The sequence below is a fragment of the Chrysochloris asiatica genome, unplaced genomic scaffold (assembly GCF_000296735.1).
Source record: "Chrysochloris asiatica unplaced genomic scaffold, ChrAsi1.0 scaffold00036, whole genome shotgun sequence".
In the NCBI taxonomy this organism is placed as follows: Eukaryota; Metazoa; Chordata; class Mammalia; order Afrosoricida; family Chrysochloridae; genus Chrysochloris; species Chrysochloris asiatica.
In genome coordinates, this window is record NW_006408554.1 from 12,496,228 (window position 1) to 12,517,461 (window position 21,234).

The 21,234-nt window shown below is 39.6% G+C and overlaps 1 protein-coding gene across 1 annotated transcript in view; it reads left to right on the plus strand.

Annotated features, from left to right (window-relative positions):
- Window positions 1–2,270: 2,270 nt before the first annotated feature.
- Window positions 2,271–21,234, plus strand: part of VCPIP1 (valosin containing protein (p97)/p47 complex interacting protein 1) — a 44,914-nt gene continuing 25,950 nt past the window's right edge. The window contains exons 1-2 of the mRNA XM_006860041.1: window positions 2,271–5,229; window positions 16,195–16,281. Coding sequence (XP_006860103.1) covers window positions 2,517–5,229; window positions 16,195–16,281 — 2,800 coding nt within the window. The 5' untranslated portion in view covers window positions 2,271–2,516. The remainder of the gene's footprint in view (window positions 5,230–16,194; window positions 16,282–21,234) is intronic.

A 21,234-nucleotide genomic window follows, 5' to 3' on the forward strand; every position in this document is an offset into this window, starting at 1 on the left:
GCAGTTTCTGTACATATAAGTAATAAAATAAAAAAGTTCATTGACTCCTATAGAGAAAACATCCTTATAACCCCTTGAGTCACCAAATAGAGCGACTAACGCCCAGCAAAAAGTCTACGCCAGCATTGTTTTTTTACCCTTCTAGTTGTAGGAAGTGGAGTTCTGGTATGGCGCTATAGGATAAAGCCCTGGACCACAAAGTTGGTTTGAACTGCAAGGTTGGCGGTTCAAACTCGTCAGCTGCTCCTCAGAAACCCTATACAGGGCAGCTAAGTCAGAACCGAGTTGATGGCACTTACTTAACAACAGTTGTAGGATGTAGCATGAAAAGTACTCTCTGGGTTTGAGACTGGGTTCCATTATACACTGATGGCTTGACCTTGGATAAACCACTTAATCTCTCCTAGTTTTAGTTTGCTCTTGTTGTTGTTAAGTATTGTTGAGTTGGTTCTGATTTATTTCCTTGTAACATAGGGTTTCCGAGGAGTGGTTGGCGAGTTTGAGCGACCGATCTTGCAGTCCAGCGCATTAACCCACAGAGACACACAATTGTCCGGCAAAAGTACTACAAGACTGAGGTGAAAATGAGATTACCTATGTGAGTCTAAGGAGCTCTGGTAGTGTAGTGGTTATGAATCGGGCTGCGAACCTCAAGGTCAGCACTTCGAGACTACCAGCCGTTCCGCGGGAGAAAGATGAGGCTTTCTGCTCCCATAAAGATTTACAGCCTCGGAAACCCTGTACAGGGTCGCTGAGTCAGAACCGACTGACAGCATTTAACAACAACAGCATGTGAATACATTATGTAAATTACGTTGTTGTTAAGTGTCATGGAGTGGGTTTCAAGTCTCTGAGCAGCTGGGTAGCTGGTGGGCTGGAGTAGAGGACCTTGGGATTCCCAGTCCAATGCTTATCATATGGAGCCACTGCCCTTCCCAGGTAAACTATAAAGCAACTAACATTGTATGTAAACTATAAAATAGTTGCCAACCAAATGTTAGTTGCTACCTAATGTAATAAGAGTACTGGTCTAACCTTTCCTACCTATGCCTTTGTCTGCAAAATGGGTACATACCCAGTCACTTACTGGCTGTGTGAACATAGGCAAGTTATTTCCTTTCTATGTGTTTCCTAATAGACTTATGATGATTAAATATCTTGTATGCAAATGCTTAACATGGTGCCAAACATATTTAAGAACTTAATAAGTAGGACCTGTTATTATTATTCTTTGGAGAGAGGGTTGTAAAGGGCAAACAGAATCATATCTAGTTAAAAGGCTTTGTGCAATGTTCTTGCTAAGTGTTCTCGAGACCTCACAGACACCCCGTGTAGGATTTCTGAGGGTTTGAAATCTTTGTGGAAGCAGAAATCCTCATCTTTCATCTTCCCCTGAAGGGCTAGTGGGCTCGAACCACAGACTGTGTTTCGCATCCCAGGGCTTATGCTACAGAGCCACTCAACACAATCTAAGGTATTGCTATTTATACTGTAAATGGCAAAGAATTGAAGCCAAACACGCCTCAACGAGCCCCACTGTTGTTATTAAGCACCTCGAGAGAAAAATGAGAGAAAAGGGAGTAGATATTCAGGCGCCTCAGTGGCTTGGAATAGCGGTAGGAATAAGGATAGAGAGGCAGGAATTAGGGGAAGAAAAGACCCCGAAAAGAAACCCAAGAATCAGTCCACTATTTTCTCCCTTCTCCTATGACCTCCAGCCTAGACGAAACCATTCAACTTTCCGGCCCATCATATTACTGAATGTTTACTTACTATACCTTAATTCACTGAGAACCTTTCCTCTCCCCTCCCCTTCTAGGAGTTGTGAACTTCAAGACCCTCAGCTTCCGACACTCATTGACTTTTACTTCGGTTTTACCAAGCGCCCCTGTATTTTCCCATCCGCCCAAAGGGGAAGTGCGATTAGACGCACCGCAAGCCACCCTAGGAAATGTAGTTTCTCAGGCTGTGTTGTTTGGGGTCCAGCGTGGGGAAGACGATAATATAGATTTAGTTAAAACTACAACTTCCGGAAGGCAATGCGAGTCACCATCTTCCTTTCTGGCCCCCTTCCTCTTGCCTTCCTCTTCCTCTTCTCTGCCGGCTCTGTACCGCTTAGCTTCACAGTCTTTGTAGTTCTTTCCGGGTCCAAAATTCTAGCATTTAATAGCCAGAAAGGGGCAGGAAGACTCTAATTCCCAGAGGGCACCGCGGAAGATACGCGTGCGCATTTCGGCTAAGGGCGTGTATGTCTGTGTGTCTGAGGGAGAGAGAGCGAGAGTGAGTGAGTGTGAGTGCGGGGTTGGGTGGTGGCCGTTACGTTCGGGGCAACGGCAGTGAAGAAGTAAGAAGAGAAACAACGTCCGGCGCTTCCGCCTTCGCTTAGGAGGAGGTGGAGCTGGTAGGGAAAGGAAAGTGATTCGCCCTGGGCCTGGACTAGACCGAGCCGGGCGTGTGGGGGTCTGTGCTATGAGCCTTTGAGGGTCGCTGGGGACGCGGAGCGAGAGCCGAGAGCTATGTCTCAGCCGCCGCCACCTCCTCCGCTGCCGCCGCCACCTCCTCCTCCTGAGGCTCCGCAGACTCCGCCGTCTCAGGCGGCGGCAGCAGCTGCTGCTCCGGGGGGGCTCTCGAAGCGGAGAGACCGGAGAATCCTCTCCGGGAGCTGCCCGGATCCAAAGTGCCAAGCGCGTCTGTTCTTCCCGGCCTCCGGATCAGTCAGCATCGAGTGCACCGAGTGCGGACAGAGGCACGAGCAGCAACAGCTGCTGGGGGTGGAAGAGGTGACTGACCCGGACGTAGTGCTACACAACTTGCTGCGGAACGCGCTGCTCGGGGTGACAGGGGCACCCAAGAAGAACACGGAACTGGTAAAGGTGATGGGCCTTTCCAACTACCACTGCAAACTGCTGTCGCCCATATTAGCTCGCTATGGAATGGACAAACAGACAGGCCGGGCTAAGCTTCTCCGGGACATGAACCAGGGTGAACTGTTCGATTGCGCTTTACTGGGTGACCGCGCCTTCCTCATCGAGCCAGAACATGTCAACACGGTGGGCTACGGCAAAGACCGCTCTGGAAGCCTCCTTTATTTGCATGACACTCTTGAGGATATTAAGCGGGCCAATAAAAGTCAGGAGTGCCTCATTCCAGTGCATGTGGACGGGGATGGACACTGCCTGGTGCATGCTGTGTCCCGGGCTTTAGTAGGAAGGGAGCTCTTCTGGCACGCTTTGAGAGAGAATCTTAAACAGCACTTTCAACAACACCTGGCCAGATACCAGGCCCTGTTCCATGACTTCATTGATGCTGCTGAGTGGGAGGACATTATCAATGAGTGTGACCCTCTGTTTGTACCACCCGAAGGCGTTCCTTTGGGGCTGAGAAACATCCACATCTTTGGCCTTGCCAATGTATTACATCGTCCTATTATTTTGTTAGATTCTCTGAGTGGCATGAGAAGCTCTGGTGATTATTCAGCTACCTTCCTGCCAGGGCTCATCCCTGCAGAGAAGTGCACTGGGAGAGATGGTCATTTGAACAAACCAATCTGCATTGCATGGAGTAGCTCTGGGAGAAACCATTATATCCCTTTGGTAGGCATAAAAGGGGCTGCTTTGCCCAAACTGCCTATGAATTTGCTTCCTAAAGCATGGGGTGTGCCTCAGGACCTTATTAAAAAGTACATCAAACTTGAAGATGATGGTGGTTGTGTTATTGGAGGTGACAGAAGTTTGCAAGATAAATACCTACTTAGGCTTGTGGCTGCTATGGAAGAAGTCTTTATGGACAAACACGGTATTCATCCTAGTTTGGTTGCTGATGTCCATCAGTATTTCTACAGAAGGACTGGGGTGATAGGAGTTCAGCCTGAAGAAGTCACAGCCGCTGCTAAAAAAGCAGTCATGGATAATCGTCTTCACAAATGTTTGCTCTGTGGTGCCCTTTCTGAACTTCATGTTCCTTCAGAGTGGTTGGCTCCAGGAGGGAAATTGTATAACCTGGCAAAAAGTACTCATGGACAGCTGAGGCCTGACAAAAATTATAGCTTTCCCTTGAACAATTTGGTTTGCTCATATGATTCAGTGAAAGATGTTTTGATACCAGACTACGGATTGAGTAACCTAACTGCTTGTAATTGGTGCCATGGCACATCTGTGCGAAGGGTCAGAGGAGATGGGTCTATTGTGTATTTGGATGGAGACAGAACTAATTCTAGATCCACTGGTGGTAAATGTGGTTGTGGATTCAAACACTTTTGGGATGGTAAAGAGTATGACAATCTGCCAGAAGCTTTTCCTATTACTTTGGAATGGAGTGGAAGAGTGGTTAGAGAAACAGTTTATTGGTTCCAGTATGAAAGTGATTCATCTTTGAATAGTAATGTTTATGATGTTGCAATGAAACTTGTTACTAAGCACTTTCCTGGTGAATTTGGGAGTGAAATCCTGGTTCAGAAAGTTGTCCATACTATATTGCATCAGACTGCCAAAAAGAATCCTGATGATTATACTCCTGTAAATATAGATGGTGCTCATGCCCAAAGAGTTGGAGATGTGCAAGGACAAGAGTCAGAGTCTCAGCTCCCAACTAAAATTATTCTTACTGGACAGAAAACAAAAACGTTGCACAAAGAGGAGCTAAATATGAGCAAAACTGAAAGAACTATTCAACAGAATATTACGGAACAGGCTTCTGTAATGCAGAAACGAAAAACAGAGAAGTTAAAACAAGAACAGAAAGGACAGCCCAGGACAGTTTCTCCCAATGCCATTCGTGATGGTCCAGCATCTGCACCTGCTACCCCTACCAAAGCTCCCTATTCACCCACAACTTCTAAGGAGAAGAAAATCCGAATAACAACTAATGATGGACGCCAGTCCATGGTTACACTTAAATCGTCAACAACCTATTTTGAGCTTCAGGAAAGTATAGCCAGAGAATTCAACATTCCTCCATATTTACAGTGTATTCGGTATGGTTTTCCTCCTAAAGAGCTGATGCCACCTCAGGCAGGAATGGAAAAGGAGCCAGTTCCTTTACAGCATGGTGATAGAATTACAATAGAGATTCTAAAAAGTAAAGCAGAAGGTGGCCAGTCTGCTGCAGCACCTTCAGCCCACACTGTGAAACAAGAAGAGATGGCTGTTACTAGCAAACTTTCATCGAAGGAACTTCAGGAGCAAGCTGATAAAGAAATGTACTCCTTGTGTCTTTTAGCAACACTAATGGGTAAGATCCATTTATTTCAGATGGCGTAGAGCTTATTTTTCTGTTGTCTTTGGGAAAACACTGTGGTTTCTGTAAAAAAAAAAGCAACGAAACTATTTGATTCTGTGTTTTAGGAGTAAATGATTAGTTTTGGACAGTTAATGGGTCGAAGCTAATGTGACTCACTATTATGTGCCTTCTAGTTGGTTCCTGCATACGGTTTCCATGGAGCAGCTGGTAGGTTTGAACTGCGGCTCTCTGTTGAGTGCATATTAGGAAAACAACTAGAATTTACAAATAGTGACTTAACTGTTACCAGATTATTTAAATTTATATTATTCTTGCGATTTAAAAAAAAAAAAAAAACCCAAAAAACAGACTTGAAATTTATCTACTTAAAGCCTTTTAATTTTTTTCAGCCCTCCCTAGGATCAGTAATTTTATCGCCTTGCCCACCTTGCCTCTTTCCATTTATTTTTAAATTTCATTTTTCTGTATGTCAGGTGATTTCAGGACTTCCTGTTTGATGAATTGCAGTTTCTGGTGTTTGTATTCTCACCTAATATTCTCTCTCTCCCATTTCCTGTTCTCCCTCCCCCCAGTTCATCACAGGTTTCTGGTTAAGTAATTTTACTGTTAAGTGAATCTTTGCCATCGATTGTAATTATAGCAAGTGAGAAAAATTAAGAAACCGAGGTAGATGGTAATGGAGTCCGTTGAAGAAGTATTTAATTATTCAGCAAAGTTCAAGGAAAAGATCTTCCTAGCCAAATATGTGATTTAAAGCTTTAGCTGATTTGTGATATAATCCAGTGATAAACTTTTTACCGTTTTATATGCTTAATCTTTGTTGTTTCATCAGTGTTAACATGCTTAATTAAGGCTTAAAGTATGAAGTAAAAATTAAATATGTTAGATGTTAGAAGGGCCTTATTTTTGATGAAATTAGAAAAACTCTGAACTGAAAACATGATCTGGCTTTTGTTTATGCTTTGTAAGGGTACTAAATGCTAGTGAATTGGGCAACGACCTGCTAAATTGGAATGTTGTTTAGTCCTGGATTAATAAATTTGGGAACCTAGTACTGACTCATAGCGACCCTGTATGGGGTTCTTGAGGAGCTGCTGGTGGGTTTAAGCCACTAACCTTGCGGTTAGCAGTCCAGTGCTTATCCTGTAGTGCCTTTTGGAGATCTAAAAACCCTGTACACATTTATAGTTGATGTTGCTGAGTTTAGTTAGGCAGATTTAGTAATTGAATTAGAAGATATATCAGGAACTGAGCTAGGCACTTCACATAATTCTCTCAGAGTTTTGGAAACTGATTGTAGGGGAAATGTTATGAGAGACTGCATTGAATAGAGGAAAGATTGTGTGATCTTTGGAGTCAGACAGACCTGGAATTTGAATCTTGGCTCCAGTGCTTATTAACTTCGTGATTTTAGGCCAGCTACTTAACTCCCTAGTACTTCAATTGCCTCTTCTACACAAAATACTCCTTGTAGACAGTACATAAGGACAGCAGTTAAAGTACTTCTAGAACTCTGAAAATTAAATAACCTCAGCGCAGAGTGGATGAAATTACATATATGCAGAAGGCACTTTAAAAGACCATCATCAATCTGCCAGACCCAAAACAGGAAAGAGATGGTTTTCCTCATTAGAAGATGAACTTTTGAGGATGTGGCTCATATCTTACCTATCATTGTTTGCTCAGCACCTAGTATAGTGCCTAGCAGGTAGTTGTTGTTGTTAACTGCCATTGAGTCGGTTCTGACCCATAGCAGGCCTGTGTAGGGTTTCCAAGGAGTGGCTGGTGAGCTTAAACTGCTGATCTTGAGGTTTAAACTGACTTTGCAGTCCAGTGTAGTAACCCACAGCGCCACTACCTTGAAATGTTTTTCAATTGAATTCAATAGATGATCCTAACATTTAAAGAAAGGCTTTTGTCAACAGTAATGGAAGGGATGGTCAGCATTTAACACAGAAAAAAGACTGAAAAGCAGAATTTGGAGCTCTGGTAGCGTAGTGGTTACGAATCGGGCTGCGAACCATAAGGGCAGCAGTTCGAAACTACCAGCTGCTCCGCGGGAGAAAGATGAGGCTTTCTACTCCCGTAAGGATTTACACCCTCGGAAACCCTGTACAGGGTCGCTATGGGTCGGAACCGACTCGAAGGCACTTAACAACAACAACAACATATACACTGCTGTAGAAAAGATAAAGATACTTCAATTGGTTTAAGGAATATTTGATCAGGCCTCACCATGACCTGGAGTCCTGGTGTGGGTCTGTGAGCTCAGTGGTTCAAGTTCACCAGCCATTCCTTGGTAAATCTATACAGGGTCGCTATGGGTTGGAACCGACAGGATAGCACTTCAACAACAACAGCACCATGACCTGGATGAATGATCTCTATTCCATTAGCTGATTCCACATTCATCATGCATCTATTCTAATGCCTCATTTAGCTTCTTGATGAGGAGTACGATTTATAGTTGAGAGTGCAATGTAAGGATTCTGCTCACTGGGTAGGTTGTGTTTGCCAGTGTAGATGTAGATAAAGAAAATTGAAGGGTGGGTGAGGTTATGATCAGCAGCTTAAAAATATCTGATCACCCTGATATATGTTTCATAATGGAATTTATTAAAATATAATTCTGTTTTATAATAAGTCACTTTTTGGTTAGATGTGAGGTTCCCGGACCTAAATATCTGAGAAGTAGACTCTGTACAGCAATGAATTCTCAAGATAACGACTTCTGTTATATTCTGTCTTTCTCTGTTCACACCCTGTCTTCCCCAACATTTATGTTGCTATCGCTGTAAATCCACATATTTCTTTAAATCTACTTTACTGCTAACACAAAATTTGAGTATTAATGAGTGTTTTGCTAATTTTATAATAGAACTGGAGAGACTTTGCTAAAGTACAAATATAGTGCCTGTCCTGTATAAATATAGTTTTCTCCCTCTAATTCTTGCAGCTATACTTTTAATTATGTGAATTATGTAGAAGATATTCTTGATAAAAAGCGATCTGTCTATTAAAATGTCAGTTTGACCATAGTGATATACACATATGTAAAGATTCTTAGAGTGCTAGGAAATGATTGATGTTTAGATTTTAGAGGACTGGAAAAGAGGGCTTAATTTAGAAAATTGCAAATTTCAAAGTGCAGAAATTACTTTTCAAATTACCAAATGTAAACTTCTGTTATGACAGTTTCGGATAACTCATCAAACTTTTATGCTGTTAGAATTGCTGGCTCCTTCACATCCTTCTGGTTTAGGTTTAAACACTAAAAACTCAAGGACTTGAGAGACCTGTGTTGACCATTCTTAAGTAGGTGTCATCATTGTAACTTACTTTCCTCATTCACAAGTTTGAATGATCATATTTGTTGCTCTACTTATTTTTTACATTTCACATTATATGTTATAAGCTTTACAAAAGCAGAAACCCTGCCTATTTTATTCAGTGCTATTTTAACTAGTACAAGGCCCAGTAAAGCTTTTTGATACCAAGGAAATGCTTATTGACTGAATAAATGAAGATTATTTCAGCAAAATGAATGTCTGATATGAGTTAGACACCTCTTTGTACGCTGGAAATACAAACATGAATGAGACAGTTCTTTCCCTCTCTAAACTTAACTGTTGGATTTCAACTGAGGAAGTCCAATATTTTTATAGCTTTCATCAGTAGATCTCCAGCTTTCTTTTCTATATGCAAAAAATTTATAAACCTCAAAAATATCAACGCAATACCAGTTTGAAAATGCATATTTGGTTAAAAGTATTTGAATATTAGAATTATACATGGGGACTTCAAAAAGTTCATGTAAACAAGGGAATTAAAAGATAATAGAATTGTTCCATGAAAAATGGAATTAAAGGATAATGGACTTATTCTATAACTTTTTAAAGCCCTCTTGAGTATTTTCATTAAATGGACTGTGAGATAGCGAAGGACGTATATTTCTCCTTTTTTTTGTTTCTAAGTAGAGTATTTATTAAATAGAATTTATATTTATTGTTTATATCACCAGAATAAGTGCATCTGTCTTTTTGTTCAGATGAATCTTTCATAGAAAGATTCATCTGAACAAAAGATTCATCTGATGGTATTTATTAAAAGTACCCAAAACTTCTACCTGTAATATTTCTTAAGGAGCCCTGGTGGCTTAGTAGGCTATTTGTTGGGATGCTAACCATAAGGTCAACAGTTCGAGTCCACCAGGCGATCTGCAGGAGAAAGCAGAGACATTCTAGTCCTTTAAAGATTTATAGCCTCAGAAACCCTATACAGGGTCACTGTGAGTCAGAACTGACTGCACAGCACACAACCACCACTATTAACACCACCACCTGTAATATTTCAGTTGTAATTTTAGGCTGCTTTATCCAGACCACTGGAGATTACTGAATTTATTTTTTAAAGATCATAATTTTTATTATTTCAAATAATTTAGTGACTAACTCTGGCATTTCAAAATATGTTACTAGAAAGTTTCCCATAGACCAGTTTTTAGGTGGGTTTTCTTTTATGGTAGCTTGTTGTTGCTAGGTGCCATCAAGTCAGTACTGACTCATAATGACCCTGTGTGCAACAGAACGAAATACTGCCTGGTCCTGGGCCAACCTCAAAATTGTTGCCACAATTGAGCCAGTTGTTGCTGCCACTTTGCCAGTCCATCTTGCTGGGGGTCTACCTCTTTTTTTCTGACTATCCACCTTACCAAACATGATATGCCTTCTCTAGCGACTGGTCACTCCTGACAATATGTCCAAAGTATAAGAGACGAAGTGTGTCCATCCTGGTCTCCAACGAGCTCTCTGGCTACACTTCTTCCAACACAGATCTGTTGGTTCTTTTGGCAGCCCATGACACTTTCGATATTCTTTTCCAACACCATAACTCAAAAGCATCAATTCTTCTACAATTTCCTTATTCATTGTCCAGCTTTCACATGCATATGAGGTTATTGAAAATAGCTAGGATATGATACATGGTTTATCATCTATGATAGATACTAGGTCAATTTCATTTTTACTAGTATTCTGTTAACTTTCTGGTTCTTTTATTTCCCCCAAGAGGTAAAGACAGATTTAGATGAAAACCACAATTTTTCAGTTTGGAGTTGTTGAACTACTTCTGATATTTACTTGGGTTTTACTACAAAGATTACCAACCTTTCAGGAATGGAAAAGTATGTTTGATTTTGATATACCTTCTTTATTCCTGAAAAAACTATATGATTATTTCAAATGTAAATTTGAAGTACACAATATTTTATAATACCTGTTGATTTGTAAAAGCCTTAAAGATTTTCCAAAATTACAGTTGGGACTCAAACATTTATATTTTGGTTGACCTTGGGTCTGAATATGATTATTGCTACTTGAGATTTTTCTTTCTTTTCCTTAATATTTTTTCAATTGCAAAGTAGTATTAAAAACTCAAAGTATTCAAGTATATGCAAGGTAGAATGTGACAATCCTTTTTCCTATTAAAAACGATGATGTAGTCCTTCATACTGTATGTATGTGTGTGTTTGTGTATACGTATTTGCACTTATTGGCTAGTGTGCATGTTTGTGTAGAATGAGTATGTCCTTTAATGCTGATGATGACCCTGAAATCTGCCTGGCTGAATCCACTTAAGAGACTGAGAATAAGGAGAGAAATGGGCATGTCTTTCTTCGAAAGAGGAGATGCATGATATTCTTAGAAAAACTTTTGACTATAGATAGATAGAATCCTGGTGTGGCACTGTACGATAAGTACTGGATTGCTAACCACATGGTTGGTGGTTCAAACCTACCAGCCATTCCTTGAAAATCTATACAAGGCTGCTATGAGTCAGAACCGATTCAATGGCACTTAACAACAACAGCAATAGATAGGGCAGATAACTGTTTAGATGGGAGGATTTACAAGAAGAGTGGAGACATGGCAACAGTTATTTCAGTGAATTCCTTTGAAATTCTAGTAGGAACAGTTCTATGTTCTTAGTTTTAAAACTACATCTTGGACAGTTTATTTTATGAAGACACATAGTTGAGTTCAGACCTAGTTTTTAGGTATTTCTTTTGGGTCTTTAAAAATATGTTTTATATAAATGTTAATTTTTTAAAAGTTTACTCACTTGCTTCATGCATTTCAAAATAGTTTTCTAAATGTATAAAATTAAGAAATTGGAATGCACTTTTTAACCCCTAGATTTTACTATTTTAGATAAAGTTAGAGAAGTAGATAATTTTTAAACTGCTTATTTTAATGTACTTAAAAAAAATTCTTTAAAATGATATTTTAATAGAAAAACAAATCAATTAAAATAAGATAAAAACCATCCATTACTACTATAGATAGCTACTGTGTAGATCGGACAAGTGAGGGTTGTGAGAAGGAAGGATTTGAGGAAGACAGGATGTAAACACAAGATGTGTATGACAATGGTATTTGTATACATATACAGTAAATCAAGTTTTCGGATTTTACTGTTGTATTACGAAGACATCCATATAGGTGCCCATTCCAAAAGAGGTGATCCAACAGAATATAGAAACCATCAGACGATATCATTCATATCACATGCAAGTAAAATCTTGCTTAAGATAATACAAAAATGGCTGCAAGTGTACATTGACAGAAAACTTCTAGAGGGTCTAGCTGAATTCAGAAGAGGATGTGAAACAAGGGATATCATTATTGATGTCAGAAGGATCTTGGCTAAAAGCAGAGAATACCAGAAAGATGTTTACTTGTGCTTTATTGACTACTCAAAGGATTTTGATTGTGTAGATCTTGACAAGCTATGGACAACATTGTGGAGAGTGAATATTCTAGAACACTAAATTGTGCTCATGAGGAACCTATACATAGACCAAGAGGTAGTTGTTTAAATAGAACAAGGGGAACACTGAGTGGTTTAAAATTAGGAAAGGTGTGTGCCCAGGTTATATTCTTTTACCATATTTATTCCAATTTGCATGCTGAGCAAATAACCTGAGAGCTGGATTATGTGAAGAAAAATGGCATCAGATTTGGAGGAAGACTTACTAACAACTTGCTAGAAGCATATGACTGCAAAGCTGTTTTAACTGCAAGGTCGGCAATTCAAGCTCACCAGCTGCTCCTCGGAAACCCTATACAGGGTTGCTGTGGGTTGGAACTGATTCGATGGCACTTCACAACAACAACAACAAAATCAGATGATACAACCTTACTTTCTGAAAGTAAAGAGGACTTAAAATATTGATGAAGATCAAAGACTACCGCCATCAATACAGGTTGCATTTCAGTGTAAAGAAAACAAAAATTTTTACCAGTGGACCAATAAATAACATCATGATCAAATGGAGAAAAGATTTAAGTTGTCAAAGACTTCATTTTGCTTGGATCCACCATCAACACTTATGGAAGCAGCAGTCAAAAAACCAGGTGATGTATTGCATTAAGCAAATCTGCTGCAAAAGACCTCTTAAAAATGTTAGCAAAGATATCAGTTTGAGGACTAAGGTGTGCTTGATCCATACCATTAGCCTCATATTCATGTGAACGTTGAACAATGAATAGGAAGGCTGTAAAAGAACTGATGTATTTGAATTATGGTATTAGAAAAGAATATTAAAAGTACAATGAACTGCCAGAAGAACAAACAAACATGCCTTGGAAAAAGTGCAGTCAGATGCTCCGTGGAAGTGAGGATGGTGAGACTTTGTCTCTTATACTTTGGATATGTTATCAGGAGGGACCAATCACTGGAGAAGGACATCATGCATGGTAAAATGGAGGTTTAGGGATAAAGAGAAGACCCTCACCTCAACGAGATGGATTGACAAAGTGGCAGTACCAGTTGGCTCAAGCGTACTAGGAATTGTGAGAATGGCACAGGACAGGACAGTGTTTCATTCTGTTGTGCATAGGGTCATTATGAGTCAGAACTGACTCAGTGGCACCTAACAAAAACAACAATAACAAAGATGATATTGGTAGTCTTGCTGTGGTACTGTAGGAATAGCAATGGACTGCTAACGGCAAGGTCAGTGGTTCAAATCATCCAGCTGCTCTTCAGAAACCCTCTACTGGGTTGCTCTACGTAGGAACTAACTCCATGATGTGTAACAGCTACAATAAATAATGTTGACAGAAACTAAATGACATTACCTTAAAATTTATCAAAATGAAATTTAATAATAAGATTAGGAATCATAACTTCTACCAGAAATTATTAATGTTTCTCTATTTGGAACTCACTGATATTCAAAGGCACTGTAGTGGCACAGTGGTTAAGTGCTCAAGTAATACCCGAAAGGTCTGCAGTTTGATGTGTCAGACTTTCTGTAAAGATTATAGCCTTTAAAACTATCTATCTTACGGGATCACTAGGAGTTAGAATTGACTTGATGACAAAGACATTATTTTTTATTAATATTAATATTGAAAATATAAAATTAAACTTTTGTGTGTTCACCCTTAAATATATGCATATTTTAGTAGTGTTTCATCATCATTGAATCAAGTATTAGGTATGACAGTTAGTCAAAATGTATTGCTACTAGGGTTCCAGTTTATATGTGTGTTGTTTTATTCCAAACAAACCCACTTTTAGACGTGTCTCTGTAGTCAGTGGCTGCTGTTGTTAAGTGCCATCGAGTCAGTTTTGACTCATAGTGACCCTGTATAGGGTTTCCAAGGAGTGGCTAGTGAGTTTGAACTGCCAACCTTATGGTTCAAACCGACCTTGTGGTCCAGTGCTTTATCCCATAGCTATGCATAGCCATAAACAAAATCTCTCAGTAACATACTTTATGTTAAGATGCCTTAAAAAAAGGTCCAATCAAAACTGGCTTTTGAGGGAATCTGCTGGGTCAATTACATTCAAGACAAGTGAGCTCAGAAGGTTACAGCAATTTATTTTTGGGATTCCAAAGGTATAATCCTTGGATTTGAAAGATACAGGACAACCATGGGAGCTTATTAGGAAGAATTTTAAAGAAAATTGAGAACTTCATTGGTGATAAAAAGGTCATGAAATATACAGTGAAGAATTTTTTCTGTTACAGCAAAGCCACTTGTTCATTCTCTGAGAGTCGCAAGGGCTGTCCTACAAGACTTTGTTGGGAATCCTTTCCATATCTACCCTACAACACTGATCTTGCCCTGTTGTTGTTGTTGTTAAGTACCGTGGAGTTGGTTCTGACTCGTAGCGACCCTGCACAGGGTTTCTGAGGCTGCAAATCTTTATGGGAGCAGAAAGCCTCGTCTTTCTCCCGCAGAACAGCTGGTAGTTTCCAACTGTGAACCTTAAGGTTAGCAGCCCGATTTGTAACCACTACGCTACTAGAGCTCCTTTCGGCTTGTTTTTATTCCCCCAATTCAAAGAACATTGAAAAGGAACACAAGATTTGAGTCCCTGAAGGATGCCCAAACTGCCATTTTGATATGTAAATTGAAAAGCACAGAATTCTTTAGGTATGGGTGGTGGTTGTTAAATGCCTTAGGGTTGGTTCTGACTCATAGTGACCTCTCATAGGGTTTCCAAGGAGTAACTGGTGGGTTTGAACTGCTGACCTTGTAATTAACAGTCCAGTGCTTATCCTGTGTTGCCATACCAGTACTCTGGGAAGGATTGGTGTTAAGTGCTGTTGAGTCTGTTCCAATTCATAGCTACCCAGTTTAAGCTGGTGGGCTTAAACTGCCAAACTTTCAGGTAGCAGTGTAGTACTTACTTATACTACAGTACCACACCAGGACTCTTGTTGTTGTGAAGTGCCGTCGAGTCGGTTCTGACCCATTGTGACCCTGTATAGGGTTTCCGAGGAGCAGATGGTGAGCTTGCAGTTCAAATGGCTTTGCTGTCTGGCGCATTAACCCACAGTGCCACACCAGGACTCCAGAGAGTTAGAAATAAAACTTTCAGAAGTGTATAGGCCTAAATGGAGGATATATCAAGGAACATTAGCTTTACATTTTGATATTTTTGTTTAATGAAGTTTTCTGTGATTTTGTAGCATTTACTTACCCTCGTATAAGTAAATGGTTAAATGAAACCTTTACACACCAAGGCTTTTAAAATGTGTGTACTTTAAACTGGTGTACTGGGCATAATGTTAGCCAACTGCCATATAAATTTCTATTACTGTTTGTGATTATAGTAAGGTGTTAGAGCGCTGAGAGATTGTTAACGTGTAGTGATTAATTAGCATCCTCAACCACCATCACCATTCAAAGCTTAGGTGCAACATTCTAATCTTTTAGTTAGAAGACTGAAGTGAACGTTAATTCATAATTTCCTGACTGTGACAGTTGTACATTAGTAGATTAGAAAGTAAATGAAAGTATAAAGAAACTAATGAAAACTACCATATTCCACAAATTTAAAGTAATTTTGTTTATTCTTTATTGACTTCTTGAACACTGGTTATCATTAGCCTTTTCGTTTGTACTTAACACTGACAAAGAATGACGTTTTTGAAAAACTTTTTTGTAAGATGGTAATTTGTTTATAGGTCAGATGTGGTTCTCTGAAGGTTATTTTGAACCCATTCAACAAGTCATCCCTCTTTTCTGCCTAAATTTCTATTTAAAAATTCCAGTTTGGAACTACAAAATAGCATTTATTACTTATCATTATCTGTTTGTTTTCCTTTCTGGCCCCTTGTCATCTATTTTTACTTAGTTTTGACCTAAATATAAATACCGAGAATATACCACTTTATATTCTATTAAAAATATCTTTCTGTAACCTTTTCTGTCTGGGAATTTTCAATTAGTTCCTACATTTAAAAATAGGGAGAATCACATTAAAAACCTGGATTTCTGTTCTGGCTTTTCATGACAACAGTTGGCAGTAGCTCCTACCTTTAGATGAGCCATATATATTTACAGTGCAATCTCTGTTCTTGGCTAATCTATATGAAAGCAACTCGGAGTTGAACTCTTGCTTGCTATTAATATTGCATCTGTTTTTCTCTTACAGGAGAAGATGTGTGGTCTTATGCAAAGGGACTTCCTCACATGTTCCAACAGGGTGGTGTGTTCTACAATATTATGAAGAAAACCATGGGTATAGTTAATTTCTTATGATAATCTTTTTTTTTTAATGCTTTATTGTGAATTATATGTGATAGTTTACATGGGAGGACATCAGCTTCACATTGATCCTGTTCCTTGCCATGGTTACAATCCCTTCCATGCGTCATCCATCAACTGAAGGATATTCTTATAATAATCTTACATGTATCTTTACTCAAGCTGTTATAAGGTTAAGAAAGTTTTTAATCGATGGTGGTGGTTATGTTGTGCCGTGGAATTAGTTCTAATTCATGGTGACCCTGTAAATATTTACGGGAGCAGAAAGCCTCATCTTTCTCCCGGAAAACAGCTGGTAGTTTCGAACTGCTGACCTTGAGGTTCGCAGCCCGATTCATAACCACTATACTACCAGATAGTATTCTAAAAACATTTGCAATCTTAGGTATATAATTTTTTTTTTTTTTTAGAAGCTTGCCTAGTTAAAAGTATTAGTTGTATTTTATATTATAATGCTTCTTAAAAATATGCCATCAGCATCAATTGTTGTTAAGTGCTGTTGAATCGGTTCCAATCCACAGCGACCCTATGTAGGGTTTCTGATGAGCAGCTAGTGAGCTTAAACTGCCAGCCTTGCAGGTCAAACTGACTTTGCAGTCCAGTACATTAACCCACAGTACTACAAACTTTTTATTATGAATTGGGTGAAGGCTTACTGAGCAGATCATCAGTTGTATACATTCAGCAAGTCAAATACTTTACTTCATTACAATGATTACAATTCTCTCTGTGTTCCATCAGTATTTACCTCTATTTCCTTTTAACTCTTGCACTCCTCCCTGTGTCTCCTACTACCTTCATCTTTTCTCTGCCAGCTTCCCTTTTGTTGTATATTGCCTGTTAACGTATGTTAACAAATGTCTATCCTTTAACTCTGGTATTGCACTGTCAAATAAGCATTGGACTGCTAACCACAAGGTTGGTGGTTCAGGCTCACCAGCTGCTTCTTGGAAACCCTATACAGGGTTGCTATGAGTCAGAACTGACTCGATGGCATGGAACAATAACAACAACAACTCTCTATCCCATGAATAATTCTGTCTCCTCACACTGTCCACCTGCTTCGTGACTGTGTAATTTCGCAAGAAAATATTTTCTTAATTTTTCCAACAGTGATCTAATGCAATATTTGCCCTTTTGTGATTGACTGATTTCACTCAGCATAATGTCCTCCAGGTTCATCCATGTTGTGAGGTGTTTTGCAGAGTCTTTAACTTTACGTATCAAAGTTTAACCATTCTTCTATTGATGGGCATTCAGCCTGTCTCCATATTTTTTCTATTGTGAATGATACTGCAGTGAACATGTGTGTGCATATATCTAGTAGTGTCACAGCTCCTATTTCTTGAGGATATATACCGCGTAGAAGGATTGCTGGGTCATATGGTATTGCTACTTCCAACTTTGGTTGCACCATTTTATAGTCCCACCAGCAACGTAGGAGGGTCCCAGTCTGTCCACACCCTCACCAGCATTTGTTGTTTTCAGTATTTTTGCCATTGTTGCTGTTGTTGCCATCGAGTTGATTCTGACCCATAGCGACCCTGTATAGGGTTTCCAAGGAGCAGCTGGTGAGCTTGAACCACTGAATTTGCAGTTCAAATGACTTTGCAGCCTGATGTATTAGACCACAGTGCCACACCAGGACTCTTTTTTGCTATTAGTTAGCAGCATAGAATTCTTAATAACTAAAGACACTTGGAAATACAAGCAGATTTGGTTATAATGCCAGTGACTGCACGAGAACCAGATAGTATTTTTATTGTTGTTATGTTTAAGGTCTTAAGAGTGCGGTTACCAATGTGTGTATTTGGACCTTACTTGGTTTTCCAAAGATTTGATGTGAATATTTTTGGCCTAGGGGAGTGCGGTAGCTCCATATAATAATCACGGGGCTGTGAACCACAAAGTTCAAATCCGCAGAAAGAAAGATGAGGCCTTCTGTTCCCTTGAAGATTTAAAGCCTTGGAAACGCTATACAGAGTCACTGTGAGTCAGAACCGACTCGACAGCACTTAACAATAATCCTTGGCCCTAGACTTAACACTCTTGGTTTATTTCACTTCTTACAAACCAGTGGGCTCCAATACATGTTGACCCCATGTACAATGAATGACTTGACATGCTGCCCAGTCCTGCATCATCCTCATGATTGCCTGCTTGCTTGAATCCCTTGTTATCTTCCAATTTAGGGGGTACGTTTTTCAGCACTATATTTATTGGGCAGTATTCTGTTGTGAGCCATAGGATTTTTGTTGGCTAAGTTTTGGAAGTAATTTTTCATCCTACTCTGTCATAGTCTGGCAGCTCTGCTAAAACTTATTCATGGTGGATGATCTTGCTGGTATAGCTTCCAGCATCACAGCAACACACAGTACAGCAAACTCACAATAATCTCTGTTTTATGGATTTCATTTGTGCCTCATGAGTTTTTTTTTTTAACACAACAAAACATTTTCCATTTTAATTGTTTTTATATGTACAATCCAGCTACACTCCCCATATTGCACAACCATTACTACTATCTATTTCTAAATCTTTTTTTCTTTCTCTCCTCTTTCCTTTTTATTTGTGGGAAAGTTCCTAATGGTTTGTCAAATGAGAAAATAAGTTCATATGGCTTTTACATGGAAGAAAAAAAAAGGAAAGCAATTTCCTTTTTTCTTCCTCCTTTTTCCTTCCTTCTCTTTTTAACTGCCTTCCATGTCACCCAAGTTAGCATGTGTCCACACTCCACCCAGTAAATAATTCTCCCTTCCCTCATGTGCTTTTTGCTTCTCATTTAAAAAAAAAAAACAAAAACCCAAAGTGTCTATTAGAGAAATGTTCAAATATATACATAAAAGTTTCCAGATTAATATAATCAATTCCCATTTACTTACTACCCAGCTTTAATAAGTATCAGTACCTACTTCCCAACTTGCCTATTTGGAAATAAGTGTCAGACATAATATTAGTTCATTAGTAAATACTTGAGTGTATATTTCCAAAGATTAAGACTTTTGTTTTAAGCACAAAACCCACTAAAAAAAAACAAAACAATAATTCTTTAATATTACCGAATATTCAAACAGTGTTTAAAATTCCTTGATTTTGTTTGTTTGTTTGGAAGTGTTTTTTCTTTGGTTTGGGGTTTTTGGCTAGTTTATTTAAATCGGGGATCAAAGAATGTTCCTTTTCTTTATTTTTTAAGACAGAAGACGTAATTTACATACAGTAAAATTCACCCTTTTTAGGTATACAGGTATATGAATTTTGATATACAGTCAGGTTGTTGTTAAGTGACGTTGAGTCAATTCCGACCCAGAGCGACTCTGTATAGGGTTTCCGAGGAGCAGCTGGTGAGCTTGAACCATCGGCCTTGCAGTTCAAATGGCTTTGCAGTGTGGTGCATTAACCCACAGCGCCACGCCAGGATTCCATACAGTCAGGTGGTTGTTGTTAAGTGCCGTCAAGTTGGTTCCGACCCATAGCGACCCTCTATAGAGTTTCCGAGGAGTGGCTGGTGAGCTTGAACTGCCGACTTTACAGTTCAAATGGCTTTGCAGTCTGGTGCATTAACCTACAGCACCACACCAGGACTCCCAACAGTCAGGTAAGCACCTGTGAATTTGTAGCAATTAGCATTTGCTTCCTGTATCAAACTTCTTTATCTTTCTGTAGTCAAGTTCTGATCATCAAGTCATCCAAACTATGTCACATGGGTGCTAGCTGCAAGTTTGGGCATTCTTGCGCACCACCCCACACTTCAAATCAGCTGGACACTTCACTCTCAGCTCTAGCCCCCTGTGGCTGCTAGATCAGTGTCCATGCGCTGAGGAGTTCCCGTTTCTCCAAACTTCAGATCAACCATCCTTTCTTCTTCTAGCTCTCATTTATTTCTAGGTTGATAGGAGTCTATGGAACATAATCAAACTTAGCCCATGCCTTTATTACTGCCTTTCTCCCATTTCCACTCACAAGTAGCATGTAAGCTATGCCTGTTCATATGTTCCCTTGAGTTTCAGTTTTGGAACAGGGTTTGTCCTAAAGGGACTTGATGACTTGCCTTGATGGCTGCCTGGTGAACGACTTTTTTGTAAAAGCTGAACAGTCTTTTTTTTTTTCTTTTTACCTGCTGGTCTTTCTTTCAAGAAGTATCTTCTGTTCCTCTAGCCACTCCGGGTTGGTCTTCATGTCCTTTCAAGTGGGAATGTCCCACCTCAGAAGGTTCTGGATGGGACTCAGGATTCCACTTAAGGCCCTATAGTTTACAAAGACTCCAAAAGAAGCTTATTTTACTGGGCAAGTTCTAGAACCCCTTTTCAGTATTCCAATCAGTTACAGATTGAAGATGGACTTACAAGCTTTCTGTAACCATAGGTGTGTTTTCAGTAATCATGTTTCCTGATAATCCTTTCTATCCCACTCAAGCATCTATTTTACAATAGTAGGCAAGGGAAACCAGTATCCATAAGACATTCAATCACCTTAACATTATTTCCCCTCTTTTACCCATTCAGACTATGCCTCAGTCCCTGTATCACAAAGCCCCGTTGTTCCAAGGTTGAGTATATATCATTATTTGTCTCTGTCTTACTTAGCCCATGCAAACCTACCTAAGTGTTCCCCTATCTTCCTTGTTATTCCACCCTCTTCCCCCTTCACCCTTTTGATCTTGAATGGGTGACCATCCCATAGTATGCATGAATGGTTTCCGACTGATAGCCACCCTGTATAGGGTTTCCAAAGAGCAGCTCATGGGTGTTAACTGCTGACCTGTAGTTTGAAGTGCTGATCCTACAATGCCACACCAGGAGTATGGGGTGCATATCTTACTAGTATTGTTCCCTCTGTATACCTTTCTACTGCTTGGCTAAAAATTGGACCATGAGGGTGAGTTTTGTTCCAGACATGAAGGGTGGTAGAGGACCATAGTCTCAGGTTC